The sequence below is a fragment of the Embiotoca jacksoni genome, unplaced genomic scaffold, assembly GCF_022577435.1.
Source record: "Embiotoca jacksoni isolate LCO1_2020_lvr unplaced genomic scaffold, fEmbJac1.0.p SCAF_14, whole genome shotgun sequence".
Lineage (NCBI taxonomy): Eukaryota > Metazoa > Chordata > Actinopteri > Embiotocidae > Embiotoca > Embiotoca jacksoni.
In genome coordinates this window covers 13,322,391-13,338,707 of record NW_027185274.1, presented here as the reverse complement: position 1 = coordinate 13,338,707, position 16,317 = coordinate 13,322,391, and the positions used below count along the sequence as shown (strand labels likewise).

At 39.6% G+C, this 16,317-nt stretch overlaps 2 protein-coding genes across 2 annotated transcripts; both read left to right on the top strand.

The window, feature by feature from the left end:
- The first annotated feature begins 3,702 nt into the window (after window positions 1-3,702).
- On the top strand, window positions 3,703-5,450 carry LOC138196923 (uncharacterized). Its single transcript, XM_069147313.1, has 5 exons — window positions 3,703-3,733; window positions 3,871-4,028; window positions 4,319-4,459; window positions 4,865-5,006; window positions 5,231-5,450. Exons 1-5 carry the CDS (start codon window positions 3,712-3,714, stop codon window positions 5,425-5,427), a joined length of 660 nt encoding a protein of 219 aa, XP_069003414.1. The 5' UTR covers window positions 3,703-3,711; the 3' UTR covers window positions 5,428-5,450.
- A 228-nt stretch (window positions 5,451-5,678) lies between these two features.
- On the top strand, window positions 5,679-16,208 carry LOC138196922 (uncharacterized). Its single transcript, XM_069147312.1, has 9 exons — window positions 5,679-5,699; window positions 5,919-6,108; window positions 6,771-6,845; window positions 9,461-9,589; window positions 10,435-10,494; window positions 10,580-10,696; window positions 12,921-13,072; window positions 13,641-13,727; window positions 15,849-16,208. Exons 2-9 carry the CDS (start codon window positions 5,988-5,990, stop codon window positions 16,131-16,133), a joined length of 1,026 nt encoding a protein of 341 aa, XP_069003413.1. The 5' UTR covers window positions 5,679-5,699; window positions 5,919-5,987; the 3' UTR covers window positions 16,134-16,208.
- Window positions 16,209-16,317: the final 109 nt, after the last annotated feature.

The window sequence follows — 16,317 nt, the reverse complement described above, 5'->3', positions numbered from 1 at the left end:
CAGGTTGGAGGTCCTGCTGGACTGGGCTGTGGGTCTCCAGCAGGATGTAGGGACTTTGGGTGAGAAAATGCCAGTGATGAGGGGATGAATGGATTTCAGTCGTCTCTTCTGCGAACTGAATGAAAAACTCTGACTTTACTTATTTCACCAATTCTACCTCTCTGCTGATAGTCTCCTCATATCCCCCACCCGCTTTGTTGCAAATGAGCAGGGTCCTCCGTTTTTCATTGTTTGGAGCTTTTTCCTACATTGACAGAGAAATCGTTTATCTTTAATGGAGAAAGTATTTATTCATTTTTTTCCTTTTAACTCTTCTTTTTAATCTCTGCTTGCTTTTACCTCTGCCCCTTGCAGAGCCGAATTACGTAGAATTATCAGAATTATCAATTATTGCGGTTGAAAACACACAGATTTTCAAAGTAAAGCCTCAAATACAATTCCAGGAATATTAATAGCAGAGATCATTGCAACTCTTTAAAATGCCCATTCTTATGTAGCAAAGCTTATGGTAAATAAATATTGTCTCAATTTGTTATTCAGGTCTCAGCTTCAAAGTTTAGATTCTGCATTCTAGCAGTGTGTTTCCAACACTGCTTCTGCAATTTCCTTCAGCTTTTACCTTCTTAGGTTTGATTCTACATTTTAGTTGTTTCACCTATTTTGCCTTGCTACAACAAACTCTTTCAGCTTTCAACTTCAAAGTTTTGCTTCTGCATCTCTACATGTTCTTAGAAATTGTCTCCTCATTGAGCTCTGCATTCACAGACCATTTTCCTCTGGAAATGCACTTTCTAGTTGGTATATGAATTTCTGAGCTGTGACCACAAATCTGTTTTCTAAGGTCACAGTGACATGAAACGTAAAATCTATGCAGTTTGTCTCTGAGTGCAAGGGAACGTTTGTGCCAAGTTTGAATAAATTCCCTCAAAGTGTTATTGAGATATTGTGTTCATGAGTATGGGACGGAACTGTTTCACTTTGTAGTTGTAATTGGGGGAAACAGAAAGTGAACAGCAGTCTGCTGCACCCATCTTTGTAAAGCCTTTGTGGTCATAGCAACCATAAATTCATTTTTACAAATCTTTCCTGACACATGGTTAAAAACAAGTGAAAACTGGTCATTACGTTACATAGGCTGTATATAAAAATGGATATGGTCTTAGAGAGTGAAGCCTTTGCGGAAGTGCCATAAAGTGCAGTACCACTTAGGGCCACTAAGGGTGGGCTCCAGCCTCTGGCTCCATAGAAACCCGGTCAACTTCTTTCAAGAAAAACAAACTCATTAATTTTTTTCCAGAAGACAATATGGTGTCATTTGCTAAACTGGCTCCTTCTAATTAGTTTTTTGGTGGTCGGTGGTATTTGGAAATAATCCGAAGCAGTGTTCTCAGGTTCTCAGTAAGATCGAGTCAGATCCCAGCTAGTTAAAATACGGTCAATTCTGTCTCCAAAAACCAAGACAGTGACGGCCGAAATGCAAAACAGAGGTTCACAAACCAATGGGTGTTATCACAGCAGGTTGCTGCTTGTTACACAAACATCATCTGAACTGCGTCACTTCTCAGGGACACCATGTTGTCTTTAAAACAGCTAGATGTTGCCGTGCTGCAAGTTCAAACGGAGACGACACAAATGAGCTTCCTTTGGCAACAAAGATGGCAAAATCCAAAGAAACAGGCAAAGTCCCACAAAAGTACAAAACAGGCAGGAGGCAAACTGAACCCAAAACCCAGAGGCACATGTGCTAAAAATAACTTGACTATCTGACAAACATGTAAGAGGCAGACAAGATGTCTATATACACAGAGGGGCTGATTACAAAGTGGCTGCAGCTGGGGAAGATTGGAGACCTGATGGTGAGGTGGGTTTGGCAGAGAGACAGAGATTAAGGACCTCTGGTGGGTGGAAGGAGTGACAAACTGAACTGCAGTAAGGAAAGAAAGACCAAACTATGGCATATTAACTAAGGTTAATGTTGAGCAAAAAAAGGTAGACTTGGTTAAATATTTACTGTGCTGATCAAAAGAAAGGGTAGAATCAGATGCAACACAGATTGAGAAAGGACAGTCGTTGAGAGTTAGTTACCGTTGGGCCAACGACCGGGATCTCAGTTTTATCAGGATGTAGGAACAGGAAATTAAGTAACATACAATTTTTCACAGCAGACTGGCAGGCCTCAGATTTAATCTAACCCAAAGTTTAGCAGCAGTGTCAAAGAGAAATCGAGGATTGTGTGTATTGTTATAGATGGAGGGAGAGAAACATGTCACTTCAGCAGCGGACAAAGACGCCTCATAATTTAGTACAGCCGAGAGCCAGAAATCATCCACCTTTTATTTAAATAATGCGTTGTAATCTCCTGCAGGCATGCTTACTAACATGTGTTTCTTAATTAACCCTTTAAAAACACACCTATTTTTTAGACTTCTGCTCGAAAATTGCAAAAAGAGTATATCTCTGCAACCACAATAAAAAAAATAAAATAAAAAAAATATTTTGAATAATAAAGGGAACACTTGTGAGATTTGTTCAGATGTGTAAATATCAGTATATATGTCCATATTTTAATAATAGTTTAGTCCCTAGGGCTTAAAGGGTTAAACCAGGGTGTAACATTTTTTGACCACCTAGTTTTTAGTTTTTGGTGCAATGATTCTAGGTGACCAGAGAGGATGAGAAAGTCAATGGAGAGCAGAAAGTCAGTGGTACATTTTTTAACAAAAAGACGGTCAGATCACAACCACTATCTTGTGAGACAGAATCAAATTAGAGGTGCTACTACTGTAGTGAGTAGGTTCATGAGCAAATGGTGTGAAACCAAAAGTATAAAGAAATACCAGAAAGGTCTTATTAGGTGGTAATAATACTTTGACATTAAAACCTTAAAGTCAAGCAACAAATTTGGAGTCCCTCCTCTGCCATTAAACATTGTACATAAGATTGCTCATTCAATGTCTGTTCAGCAATTACACTGTAGAGACCACAGAGCTTGTGTTTAGTGTAAATTCTGTTTAAGGTTCTGACTTATCGTTAATCAAATGATTTCAGTCCTGAAATCTTGTTTGGCTTGAAATCGGTGCCAATCTTCCCACCATTATACTGACAGGCTTATCATGTTCCCTGCATTTTGCTTACTTGCTACACTTCTGTGATTAATTTCAGCTGCAGTGGCCATATGGTCATATGCATGCTGCTTGCTTATCTGTTTAGTTTAGCTTCTTCTAGTGTTTGATATGCTTTTCCATAGATGCTGTGCACTCACAATCTTGTTTCTGTACTTTGCTCTGTCTGTATTTATCTATTTGTATTTATCACTTTGGTTAGAGGCTGTGTGATTTTAGCCAAAGGAAATGCTAATAAATAGTCTGAGCTTCTTCTACTGCTGTAATCAAATTTATATAAAACCTGTCCTTCTTCTCAACACTGGCTGGAAAAATCTTGTCAACCTAATTTTGCTCCTCTTTAATCGGCCAGAAATGTGTTGGACTTAAAACTTGGAACGATATTCAAATAAGTGTTATTTATTTTATTTTGGGACACTTTCCTGTGCTGTTTAAACCAGGAGAGATGCCTCTGCCAGGTTCAGATATGTGTTTGCCAGCTCTACTTGGGATGGAGTACCCTGACCCCATAGGATCTGGTCTGAGTGTACCTGTGCTTGGGTGCCATATTGATCCTGTCTCTGGGAGTACAATCCCATTGGCAGGGACCATGGAGGACCCCGATGGCAAAGGTATTGTGAAAAACAGTCTATTGCACATGTGCACTTGAAATGGTTTATTGAATTCACTTTAAAATTCTATCAAACAATACAGCCTAATACAAGTTTTGCCCTTTTCTGTGTTTACTGTATGCGGTTACACTTCACAGGCCTCGTGGCGATCCGTTATGGATCTCAGACTGTTGACCCAGTGACAGGGCTGCTGGCCCCAGTGGTTGGAGCAAGGTTGGATGTGTCAAAAAAAACCATTGTGCCTGTTACAGCTTCCTACTGGCTAATGGCGGAAGATCAGACTGATAGTGTGCAGGTGGGGAAATAATTAAGAGAAATGTTTCCAGAAATGTTCTCACACAGGAACCTTTTATATGGCCTTTGAGAATAAAAGTGTTTCAACTCAATTCTTTTCTTTTAGTTTTTTTTTTTTAGTTTTATAGCCTAATTAATTCAGCTAGAGGGAATTTTGTGAATTTGATGAAAGTGATTCAAGTCTTTATGCGTTTACCCTCCACTGTTTTATTTCACAGCCCATTGAATTCAGCCAGATAGAATTGGATGAATGTAATGTTCTTCACTTCGGTTTCTGCTGTCCTTTGCCAGGTAGAGGCACTGCAGAGAGAGGTGTGTGTGCGAAACACTTACTGGCAGCAACAGAGGCAGCGGGAGGAAGATTTTCTTACTGATCTGGACTCAACTCTATTCCAGTGTCTTTTTGGAGTCACAGAGGCAAACTCTTATCAGGTCAGCTGGAGAGGGGTGGGGGTGTGGGCAGGGGGAGTTCCTGTTTTGGTTGTAAAGGTCTGACACAGCCTGGACTCTGAATATAAGAGGAGAAATTGAAAGGGGTTGAGCCTTTTGAACATATGGAAATGAGTAAGGAGGTGTCTGAAAGTCGGGGCAAACAGCACTGGGAAACACTTGCAAAGAAGCTTGTCATATCCTGCTATGCACTGCAAGTAAATAAGTTGGTCTCTAGATTGTTGTGCACAATTTTGAGTGAGTGCAAACTGAAGAGCCATTGCATCTCACGCACATTTACATGTGTGTCTCATATCCCTGTTCTTTTCTATATGTATGTGGTTTTTATGTGCCAGGATGCAAATATATGCCTCTTTTTCATGTTCAAAGTGTAAGTCTCTGCTGCAGGTCCAGTGGTCAGGGAGGCAGCTGAGGGAAACAGCCGTGGAGCTGCAGGATTCAGCTCAGACCGAGGCCCAGAGGAGAGCAGCTCAGCACTCCCACTTGGCTCTGATTCTACCTCCACATGTATTACACATCCTCACATTGGGTAAATTGGCTGGCAAGCTAACACAATAAAGAAACGCCTGAAGGAAATTTCAATCATGAGCAGCACTGCCCTTACATTCAATGCTCTCCAAAGGAGAGGCGCTTCATGCCAGTGTGCCAGCCATATCGCACCTTTGAGTTGTATAGTAATCAACATAATGCCAGTGTTCAATATTTTGTAAGGGTTGGCAGTGTGTCCATTTATGCATCTCCATCTGTGTTTAGGTGACGAGGAGGAATGGGACCAGCAGTGTGTTTGGCACTCAGAGCTCATGTCTGGCCTTGATAAGGTGGATGTGTGTATGGATCAGCTGCAACAAGACAATGACAAATGGATGACGCAGGCAGAAGAATGGTCTACAAACCTCAATGCTATGGTCAGAACAGTGGCTCAGTGGCTTATTACTGGCACTGCATCTTAGTTGGTGACTGACAGTTATGTCAGGTGTTCACTTCCCTCTCTGTGTGCTGTTGGGAGCTTTGGAAAGTATAGTAATTGAACTTTGATCAGATCTGTGCTGTGAGATTTGAACGGAAATAGCAGGGTTGTTGGTTATTTGTCTTTCAGGACAGAGAGCTGAGACAGAGAGAGTTATGGGAGCAGTGTTGTTCGAGACAAACAGAGTTGGAGGCTGCACTTAATGTGCTGCACTTTGTCAGACGCCTTTCTCAGCTCAGGGCTGACACTGCTCAGGTAACACACAAACACATACTGAATAAATAACTTCAATACAAAATAAACCTAAATATACAATGCAAGCAAAGTGATGGGAGGTTTTGTTTGTCTTTTTCTTTATTTGACCTGTTGCTATAAATTAGGTTAAACCTGAGATGAGCAAAGTAGAGTCAAATCAAGCTTACTTGCATAACTGAATGAGCTGCAAAAGAGTTAACTTTTTCTATGTTTGTCTAGGCAGTATTGTGTGGGAACTTTTGGTTCCGGGAATATGGTGTGGTCCAGTGCAGCGGACATAGACGGAATATGAAGGTCATGGGTTTGCTTCAACAAAAGGCTTTGCCTCTGCTGGAGAGACTGAACCAGCTCCTGGAAGAAAAACAGCCAGCCAGCTTCTCCCCCAACACCTGCAATCACCACATCTCTGGTACAAAAGCAGCTAATGCTACATTTATTACATAATGTAAAGTGAATATTCTTTTGGAGAAAGCACAAATTTCTCACTAAAGAATGGTATTATTTTGCAGCTGTAATAATGTTCTGCTTCTGTCTGTGTCATTAGATCTGGAAGCTTGAAGTGCTTTGGTATACAATATTTGAAATTGGCTGGTGTTGTTCTGTATTTTTTATTACCATTACCAAAAGGACCACAACCAAACCCTTTAAAACACTTACATTTTTAGAAACGGGCTGTAAAAAAAGTTCCTTTATAAAAAAAAAAACCCAACTAAATTTCCAAACAAATAGCTTGACATGGTCGCAAACATGACCTTATACAAAATAAACATTAAACAATAAACATTGTTTTCAGCCATGTATGAAATTGGGTTCATTTTCCATCTATATCAGCAGAACAATATGACTCAAAACAAAGTGGAGCCCACTCATGCATCTTTATTAGCTTCTGAAACACAATGGAGCTCTTTGGCTTAAAATAATTAGCTATGCTACTTTAGGCTTTGACTAAACAGACAATACTTGTCAGTTAAATGTTGATTTTGTTTTTTCGTCATGGGATTTGTAGACGAGAAGAAAAATGTAGAATATTGCCAAGCTTATGCTTTAAATTTGATTTCCGACATGTTTTAGGTTTGTCAACAAAGCAGGCATATGGTTTGGAAATAGCCTCGAGAGTCTGGACAGCGTCTGTGCCTGTGGTGAAAGGTATGTGCTTTTCAAGCCACTTATGTCTGATGATACCACATTAGTGTGTGTGTAGATGTGAAGGTGCATAGCAATAGTTCACTACAAAATGAAGCAAGGTAGAGCAGTCAGAAGGGAAATTGTGTTTGTATCCAGCATGGTGGCAGTGTCTTGAAGTAAGAAGTCACCAAGTCAATATGGCCAAAGAGCACAATTTGCTCTCAGAGAATTTCCAGTCTGTGCAACATACAAAATTACCTTTTGGACTTGGATAAGGATGTTGCTTTATCTTTGGTTTCAACACCGTGTACCAAGTAAAAGGGATCTGTAATCTCGTGTGTCTAGCTCCGCTGTTAACAACTCTCATTTAATTGCAGTTGTAGTAATTTGAATGATCCATTTTGTAATTTTCTACAACTTGATACAGAAAATAATTTTGTCATATTACATTTTTACTTCAAAAAAATGAAGGAACACCCACACATACTGTAAATGTCATCCATTTTCCCACTGTGAAAATAGTATTTATTTAATAGTAACTTATAGCCCACTGCCAGTGGTGCTCCTTTTTCAATTTTTGTCTTTTAGCCTTGTAAACATTTTTTCAAGCACCTGTCAACATACATCTGACTTTAAGCACATTTATTGTCCAAGCACTCACCTGTTGTAAGTTAAAAGTTATTCCCCAGAACTACTGCCTCTCACGGCTTTCAGTTGAAGAGTTGCCCCACAGAGTATTTATTTTCGTACGTCCGTCACAGTTTGTGCCAAGACAACAGGGAGAAGGACCTAAGAGAAGACAGGAATTTTTTTTCAGCTGACTTATTAAAAAAAAAAAAAAAAAAAAAAAAAAAAAAGCGCAGAAATTGTGGTAAAAATAAGTTGGCAGGCAAACAGGCAGGAAAATAAAGCTGGAGGACTAAGGCAGACACACAAAAAAGACAGGCAGAGGAGTGGATGTGGAGATCAGGTGAATTGGGAACAGGTGAGATGTGTGGCAGACAGGTGACTGGGAGCAAAATGGAAGGACTTATACTTATAATAACACTCACAGTTTTGAGTGCATAAGTGTTCACAGTGACAAGTATGGAAGCTTGCAGTGCACTACACATACCTGCATGATGCAATCAAAAGGGTCCAAAAATTGAGTGTGAAACGCTAGAAACATTTCACACTCACTGTTCACCATCTTGTTACATGGCTAAAAGGGAGAGGCCACCGATGTGAAGTAATTTCAAACTGCTGCAGCATTCCAAACAGCATTTGAGGAAGCTGCAGCGGTTGCAGATCACTGAAAGCTTTTATTTTTCATTCTGTACCAACATACTGTTGTTTGTTAGAAGCCATCAGTGTGTTTATTGTGTGTATGAAACAGAAGGCACAAAAACAAAGCCTGCAGAATGTTGGCAGGTGATGCATTCAAATGTTACGATTATTTCTGGTAAAAGCAATTTGAGACAACACAACCCTGCTGAAATAGAAACACTACACAAGTAAGTGTACTAACAGGCGAGAGTACTATGTGAGTGTATTAAGGAAGGTACGCCATTTCAAACACAGCCAATGACCACAAAGCTGAGTTCAGACAGAAACTGAGAGAAAGTTCTTCAGTGAAAGTGATGCAGGTTCCCGCAGCAATTGACAGCAACAACTTTATTATTTCTCTAAACCTTTTTTATCTTCTCTCTTGTTCCTTCATTAATTGATTCCATTAGGGAACTTGTTCAAAGCAGTTAGTTCACATTATTTCCAAATTAAACAGCCACATGACTGTTGAAATGCACTTCCCATTTTTGGAAACAGCTGCGACCGCTGGCCATCTTTGGTACTTTCCATCAACAATCAACACTTCCACTTCCCTATTTCCTTTTTGCACATTTTTGCGTCAATCAAGACAATGGAACATTACATTTCCTCTAAATCAACCTTTACAACTATCTAATTTTTACTTTATATACATTTTTAAACATTAAACTATCTCTGGTTCTTTTCATAAATAATCACCAATGCAATAATTTTTAAATCTAGTATCCACATCTAACTTCTGGCACAATACAATTGAGAATAAACCATATAATTTCATGGTGATAATAACAGTAATAACATTATTTTCACAGCACCTTTCAAAATGGTTACAAAACTGTTATAAGTAAATATCAAAGATTAAATTTACAGACATGCATTTTTTAATTTTTTTTTCTGACTGCTTTGTCCTTCATGTTGTTCCTCTCCTTCCTTAGACCTTTTTGGTTGTTGTACGTGAGGCGTTTGACATGTGCACATCAAATAACTGATGATAAGTTCTGGATTTCCTGTTACGTTTATCCTTATTACAAAATGGGCCTGAAGCAATTTTTTCCCTCTTCCTCTCTGGTCTTCTTCTCATCTGCAGTTCTGGTCTAACTTCTACGAGGACGGTTATCTGGCCTCCTCCTCTTTGAACACCCATAAGTCTTCCTGAATTTAGTAGCAATGTCGGTTTTTGGTGTCTTCTTTGACACCTCAAAAAAATGTGCCAAGTATCTAACTTGACAAAATAAAACCTGACAACAGTTTACTAAGAAACTCAGACGTTTTTCCACATGGATTTATCCCTGGTTGGAGCATTCAGAAGGTCACCTTTGTTATTTTTAAAGGGATCTCCACCCAGTCTTTGAGGGAGCCTGTCACTGTAGCTCAATCCCAGGACACTGGTCTGGAGGCCAGCTCAGCGCCGACTAACAACTCACAAAGACACACAGCATCTTCGGGCATTCACTCCCAGGGTGAGACAAAGCACAAATTATAATAATGAGTGTCAGACCCCTTTCGCCCTGCTCTGCTCTGCTCTGCTACAGTACAGCCACGTCCATAAGCTTTTTGTAGTGTGAAAAAGCTTTATGTATGGACCTATTATACATTCTGTACTAGATTCTAGTAACACATACCTGGAAGACAGCAAACATATGTTTGCACATACAGATGTACATGTACAGGAAGTTTTGACTCTCATAATTCTAACTGCACTGCAGAGCATACTTTTAAAGGGACAGTTTGGACACGTAGCCTTTTCTCTTATGTGTCAAAAGTCAGATGAGAAGAATAAAAACAAAATATGCTTACGAGCACCTCTAAAGCTCCATAATGAACACCTTACATTTATGTTTGTTCCTGACTCATAAATTGCACAAAAAAATACTTCCTCATCATTAGCAGCTGCCTCAGGTACATTTACAAAGCTGATCATCAAACCCCTCCAATACAAATGTAAAAAAAAAGCTGTGCTTTCATTTCACTGCACAAGAAACAGTTTTGAGTAACACCTGTAAAAATTCTACTCTATTCCTCTTTTTTGGGATGCAAACTTCCTACCAGCATCTCTGAGGCTCACTAATAAACTCTTCTGGATATGATTTGTTTAATGCGGCCTTCAGGCATAGCCAAGCTCAATGTTGGCAATTCTTTCCAGTCACTGTGCTAGACTAAACTAACATATTTACTGGCCATTGCTTCATACTGAACAGACACATTTAAGAGTGGTAACAATTACCTTATCAGAATTTCAGTAAAAAGGCGAATTAAACTATTTTCCTAAATGATTACATATAATTTCATCTTGCTTTCCCAACAGCGAGCCGACAGATGAAGGAGTCTGCTCAGCCCCCACATATCGCTGTCCCCGCAATCCCAGGTAACATTACGATAATATGTAAGTGGGACGTGTGATGGGCTATGTCATGTACGCTTTATCCACGTACGGTTTTTATGTTCCCCAGAGGAGCAGTGGACCAGGCTGTTAGAGCGCTCTCCTCTATTCCAGCTATTGAAGGGGGTGGAGCTACAGCTGAAGGGCTGGGCCTGTAGGACGGGGCTTCTTGGAGGAGAGCTCCCTGGTAAGTTGGATAGATTTGAATTGAGTTTGACTCAGTAATTGACCCAATTTTGGTGATATAGTCCACATATTAATTCTTCTCTCAGGTTTCCATACCCCCAATGCCTTGCAGCTGCCTTTAATTGCCTATGATGTTAACAATAAACTGAAACTCGCCGTATTAACAGATAACCAACTGCTGTCAGTAAATGTGTGCTTGCAATCTTTGTTTATGCTCACATGCTCACATGCTCACATGCTCACGCACACACACACACACACACACACACACACACACACACACACACACACACACACACACACACACACACACACACACACACACACACACACACACACACACACACACACACACACACACACAGAGGGCATGATATCCATTTTACATGACTGCCCTTATTGACAGTGTTGCACACAAAAAAGAGCCACAAAGAAAAGTACAGTGCCTGGCTCCTGTCTGACAACTGCAGATCTGGTCGAATACGGCATGAAGCAGGTGACAGTGTCAGATTGTTGATTTCAGAAAGCTGGAGATAATCGGGGACGGTAGAACAGCGTATCGAGGGTTTTGGAAACCATAAATCCTTATAGAGGATTTATGATGTACTTATGAAAAGAGGAACATGACATTGTTGAGGTATTGTATATTTTTTACAGCACTGCCTGCATGTTCTCAGCAGCTCTTGAAGAAGCCCAGGTGGTAGACTTTTTCTGAACCCCAAATGCTCAGGCATGTGTTATTTTTTTTTTGCTTCAGGGACTCTGGGTTTAATTAAACAGCTTTCAGACCCGTCTTGCAGTTGCAGTGATACTCTGTTGAAAAATAAATAGATCTTGTTGTAAATATTAATAAAGTGTTTTATTAGCCATGCTGGCAAGCATGACTCCAGGGATGGCAACGTCAGTTCAAAGCTTTGGTTATGACTGAAATGTCAAATAAAGGTGGATGGATTGCCCTGCAGTTTCGTACCTGCTCAATCCTTAGAGGATGAAGCCAACTGCCTGCAGAACCCATCACACATTTGTGCTCTGATGAAAAATATCTCAAAACTTTTTGGATGGATTTTCATGAAATTTGGTACAAAAACTCACGTTTACCCAAAGAATAAATCCTAGTACCTAAAGCTTTGTAGAGTAGTAGAGCAATCATGTATCATAGAGTAGAGAAATCATAAGCTCCAGATGTGCCCAACATTTTGGTTTATAAAGAAAACCTGTTAGTCTCAACCATCCTCAGCTGTACTTGTGTTTACATAGTGTCAATCAGGAAATGCTGCATGCATGATAAAACCTTAAGGTTTTAACATGGTTAACATTATGCCTGCTAAACACACAGGCTAATTTAAAAGTTATGCACTGCTGTGCAGCCTTTTAGCGCCACTAGCCTGACTGTAGTCTCTTAAACCTGTACACAAAACAAAGAAGAGCAAAACCTGAAGCAGTAAGCTATGGCAGTGCTGTATTTAAAGGGAGAAACAACAATGTTTGTCTCTAACTGCCTTAGAAAGAGAGCTGCAATTACCTCGGCTGTCTCATGGATAAATGTGCAGTATCTACTTGTCGCAGCAGATTCAGAACACCGTTACAATGACGAGCTTGGAAAGACAACATTAAAGATTGGTGTGGGGCGAGTGTATAACACAGAGCAAACAATTGTATAGGGAGAGAGCAACTACCAAGAAAGCTGTATATATGCTCAAGAGAGTCACCAAGACATCCACCAGAGAGGAAGAGCAGCCTGACAGAGAGCATACAGTAAGGCATAAGCGTGTATTAGTGACCAGGATGTGGGAAGACATGACCCTACAGTGGCTAAGAAGGACTTCCACTGCTGGTTACACAACAATTAAGTTAGTTGCAACAAAAGAATACTAGTTTAAATTATTTGTCAAAAGAAGTTATGGGGTGTATTGGACTTGTTGAAAGTGCGACCAACAACCAGAAAAAAACCCTGAAAGTTAATCAAACTCAGATGTCTGCAGTAACCAACCCTGACATGCATCATACACTGATGATATCTCCGCTTAAAGAAAAGAACGGAAGGATTACAAACTTCGCTTTACCACATATATCACTGCTGTTGCTGGAACAAACACAGCTAAAGTTATTTGACTTTAGACAGGTTAATGTTCTGTGGCTCACGTAAACAGCAGTATTTCAATTGATATTACACTTACCATGATGTGACACTTAAATGCGACCGTCGTGTTCTGTGTTTTGTCCAGACAGAAGTAAAGGTTTTGTAGATGTCCTCGATGCTCAGTGGGAATGTGAGGGAGAGCTGATCCCTTTGGACCTGTCAGCTCTTAAACCCAGAGAGTTCCTGGTCTACCAACATGGATTGTTCCTCATGCACACATTGCATAACCTCAAACTGGTTGGTGTCAAAGTTTCACGTTGGCTTTCAACCTTGTTGACTACTGTATTCAATTTTTTAAATGCATTTACTGTTTAAGTTGGTCAGAATATCTCCAACCCCCCGCCACCATTTAAAGGATAAGCGGGTAAACCTAATGAATGGATGTATGCTTAACTTTGAGGCTTTGACTGCTCTGGCCTCAATTGTAATTTCCTATGAGCCTATTTGCAGCTTCAAGTACTCAAGAAACCGGAAACTATCCATGTAGAGCTGAGGACAAAATTTGACTTGGCCTCTTATGTGAGAACTGTGTGACTTTAAACTGACTGAATTTAAGCTTGTGTCATCCCTTAAGTTAAAATGAATTATTGAGATACTTTAACTTCTATCATTTTTGTGGTGCGTTTATGATATCTTTGTCTAAATACATATTAATTAATTAATTATTCATTGCTATTTAAATGTATCGGTACATTTTCCCTTATATCATCTGTCAGTATTATTATTTTTTCATTTTTAGTGTGGACTGAGCTTCAGTGAGCATATCATAATGAACAGGACTTGGATTGTAATTCTTTTCCAACAGACTCCAACCATTTCACTTCAGATAGCAGCAAGTCTACCAAACAACAATTACGTCAGCAACGCCTTCAGGAATTCCTTCTTTTATCAGGTAAACTCAGGAGCAGCGTAAAGGTAATTTTTTTTGATTTTCTTCTGTAAGTGTGGAATAGCTTCATCACTTGTTGACATTAGTGGCATCAACAAAATAAATAGATATTAGTGCTGTATAGGTATAAATGAACTGACTAGTCATGTGAGGCAAATACATCAACATCACATTAACTTTAAAATGTTAGTGCTTCAGTGATATAAAAGTGAGTGAAGAAATTAGTTGTTACGGAATATTTTTACATTTATTATTTTGCTACTTTTACTTAACCCTATAGACCTTTACAAATTCACACAATGCTAATTAATCCTCCCACTGCCAGATAAATCTCACTATTTTGCACAGTAGTCTTTTTAAATCTGGTGTCTGGTGAAAAATTCTCACGTTAGCCAGATTAATGCAAACTGGCCATGCTCTGTAGGCAGAGCATGTGGACCAGAGACGTACGCCCGCTGAGCCGGCTAACTTAAATGTGGATTTAAAAAAATTACAAAAATCAATCACGTGACTCCTCTACACTTTCCAAATGTTATCAAACTAAATTAATTAAATTCTGAAACAAGTTCAAGTAAGCAAGCAATCTATCCACAAATGTATCCACCATTTTACAACAGCAGCAACAAAGTAGAAAACAGGTAGCTTATGATGTAAGGAGTGTTAACAGGGTTTTTAATTACTCTCACAGGCAGAAATAGTTTTTCTACCACTTACTGTCATGATAACTTGAAACTTTATGTGAAAAACGAGGGACAGGAGAAGATCAAGATATCACAAATGTAATAAGATTAAAGAAATTATTAAAAGAGAAAATGAGGAAATAGTATTTTATGGAACAGAAAGCAGGAACTCATACAACAAACCAACATCACTTCTATCTTATCAAACTCTCGCACTACCTGAATCTCAAAGCAAAACAACTCAGACAGCACCACCGCAATAGAACTTCCTCTTCAGCCCTGCAGATCTCTGGACAGAAAAGACTTCAATTCTCCTCACAGGGGAAAAAGGTCAAACATTAGACCCCCTCAGGTAGTAAGTAACAAGCAAAGCCACAGCCATCAGGCTTCCTGCCTGGGCTGAGGGTTATAAAGTTTATTCTGCCTTTGGATTCAGTTTCAGGGTCTTTTAAAGGTCAAAATGTTACACTTCTTAGCTCTAAAACGTAAGAGCTGCAGACTCCGAGGAACCATTTTATCACACGAGCTTGCAATATTTGAAGAATATCCCTATCTCATCTTTTTTTAATGGCACATAGATAGGTTGCATTTGCATAACGGACAACCCCAATCAAAAAAGATTAAAAAACAATCTGACAATTAAAAGCGGACTATTAAATATCAGATCTCTCTCATCTAAATCTCTGTTAGTAAATGACTTGATAACTGATCATCAGATTGATTTACTCTGTCTCACAGAGACCTGGCTGCAACAGGAAGAATATGTTAGTATTAATGAAGCAACTCCTCCCAGTCATATTAATGATCATATTCCTAGAGATTCAGGCCGAGGAGGAGTGACAGCAATCTTCCACTCAAGTTTATCAATTAATCCAAAGCCGAAACTTAGTTATAAGTCATTTGAGAGTCTGAGTCTTAGTCTCTCACACCCAAACTGGAAAGCACAGAAACCGATTCTATTTGTTGTTGTTCATCGCCCACCTGGTCCTTATTCAGAGTTTCAAACTAAATTCTCTGATTTTTTATCAGATTTAGTGCTGAGTTCAGATAAAGTGATGATAGTGGGAGACTTTAACATTCATGTTGACATGGACAACGATAGTCTCAGTTCTACTTTTAGCTCATTATTAGTTTCTGTAGGCTTTTCTCAGAATGCCCACTCACTGGGGTACCACACCCTCGATCTGGTTCTATTGTATGGGATGGAAACTGAAAATGTAATTGTATTTCCTCAAAACCAGGTAGACCTGAACCAACCCTTAGTTATGCTGTTATAGGCCGAGGCTGCTGGGGGACCTCGTTACACGCTGAGCTTCTTTTCTTTCCTCCTACTCTTTAACTGACTTATACCTCACCATCCTTTTCTCTCCCATAGCTTTTCCTTATTGTCTGTTGTCTCCATTCAGCTCCCTCGCTCGCGTAGTTTCTGTTCTTTCTTTTGCAGATGTCCCACCATGGAGCTGCATGTCTCTGCTCTGTGATTGTCGTCTCCACCAACAGTTCTTCTCTTCTATCTCTATGCTGTCCTTTTCTCTCTCTGCTCTCCTCTCACCCCAACCGTTCGAGGCAGATGGCCGCCCACCTCCGAGCCTGGTTCTGTCGGAGGTTTCTTCCTGTTAAGAGGGAGTTTTTCCTTCCCTCTGTTGGAGGTTTTTCTCCCTTAAAGAGGAGTTTTTTTTCCCTCCTAGCTCATATGGGAATTGTTGAATTGTTGGGTTTCTCTGTATAATATTGTAAAGTATTGCTTTAAGGACTTTAATGTGTTAAGTGCCATGAAATAACCTATGTTGTGATTTGGCGCTATATAAATAAAGTTGAATTGAATTGAACCCCAGCTTCCATCTTGAAGTCCATTTTATGGACAGATTTATATCTGTCTTTGCTAACTGTCATCAAGGATTCCAACTGAAATG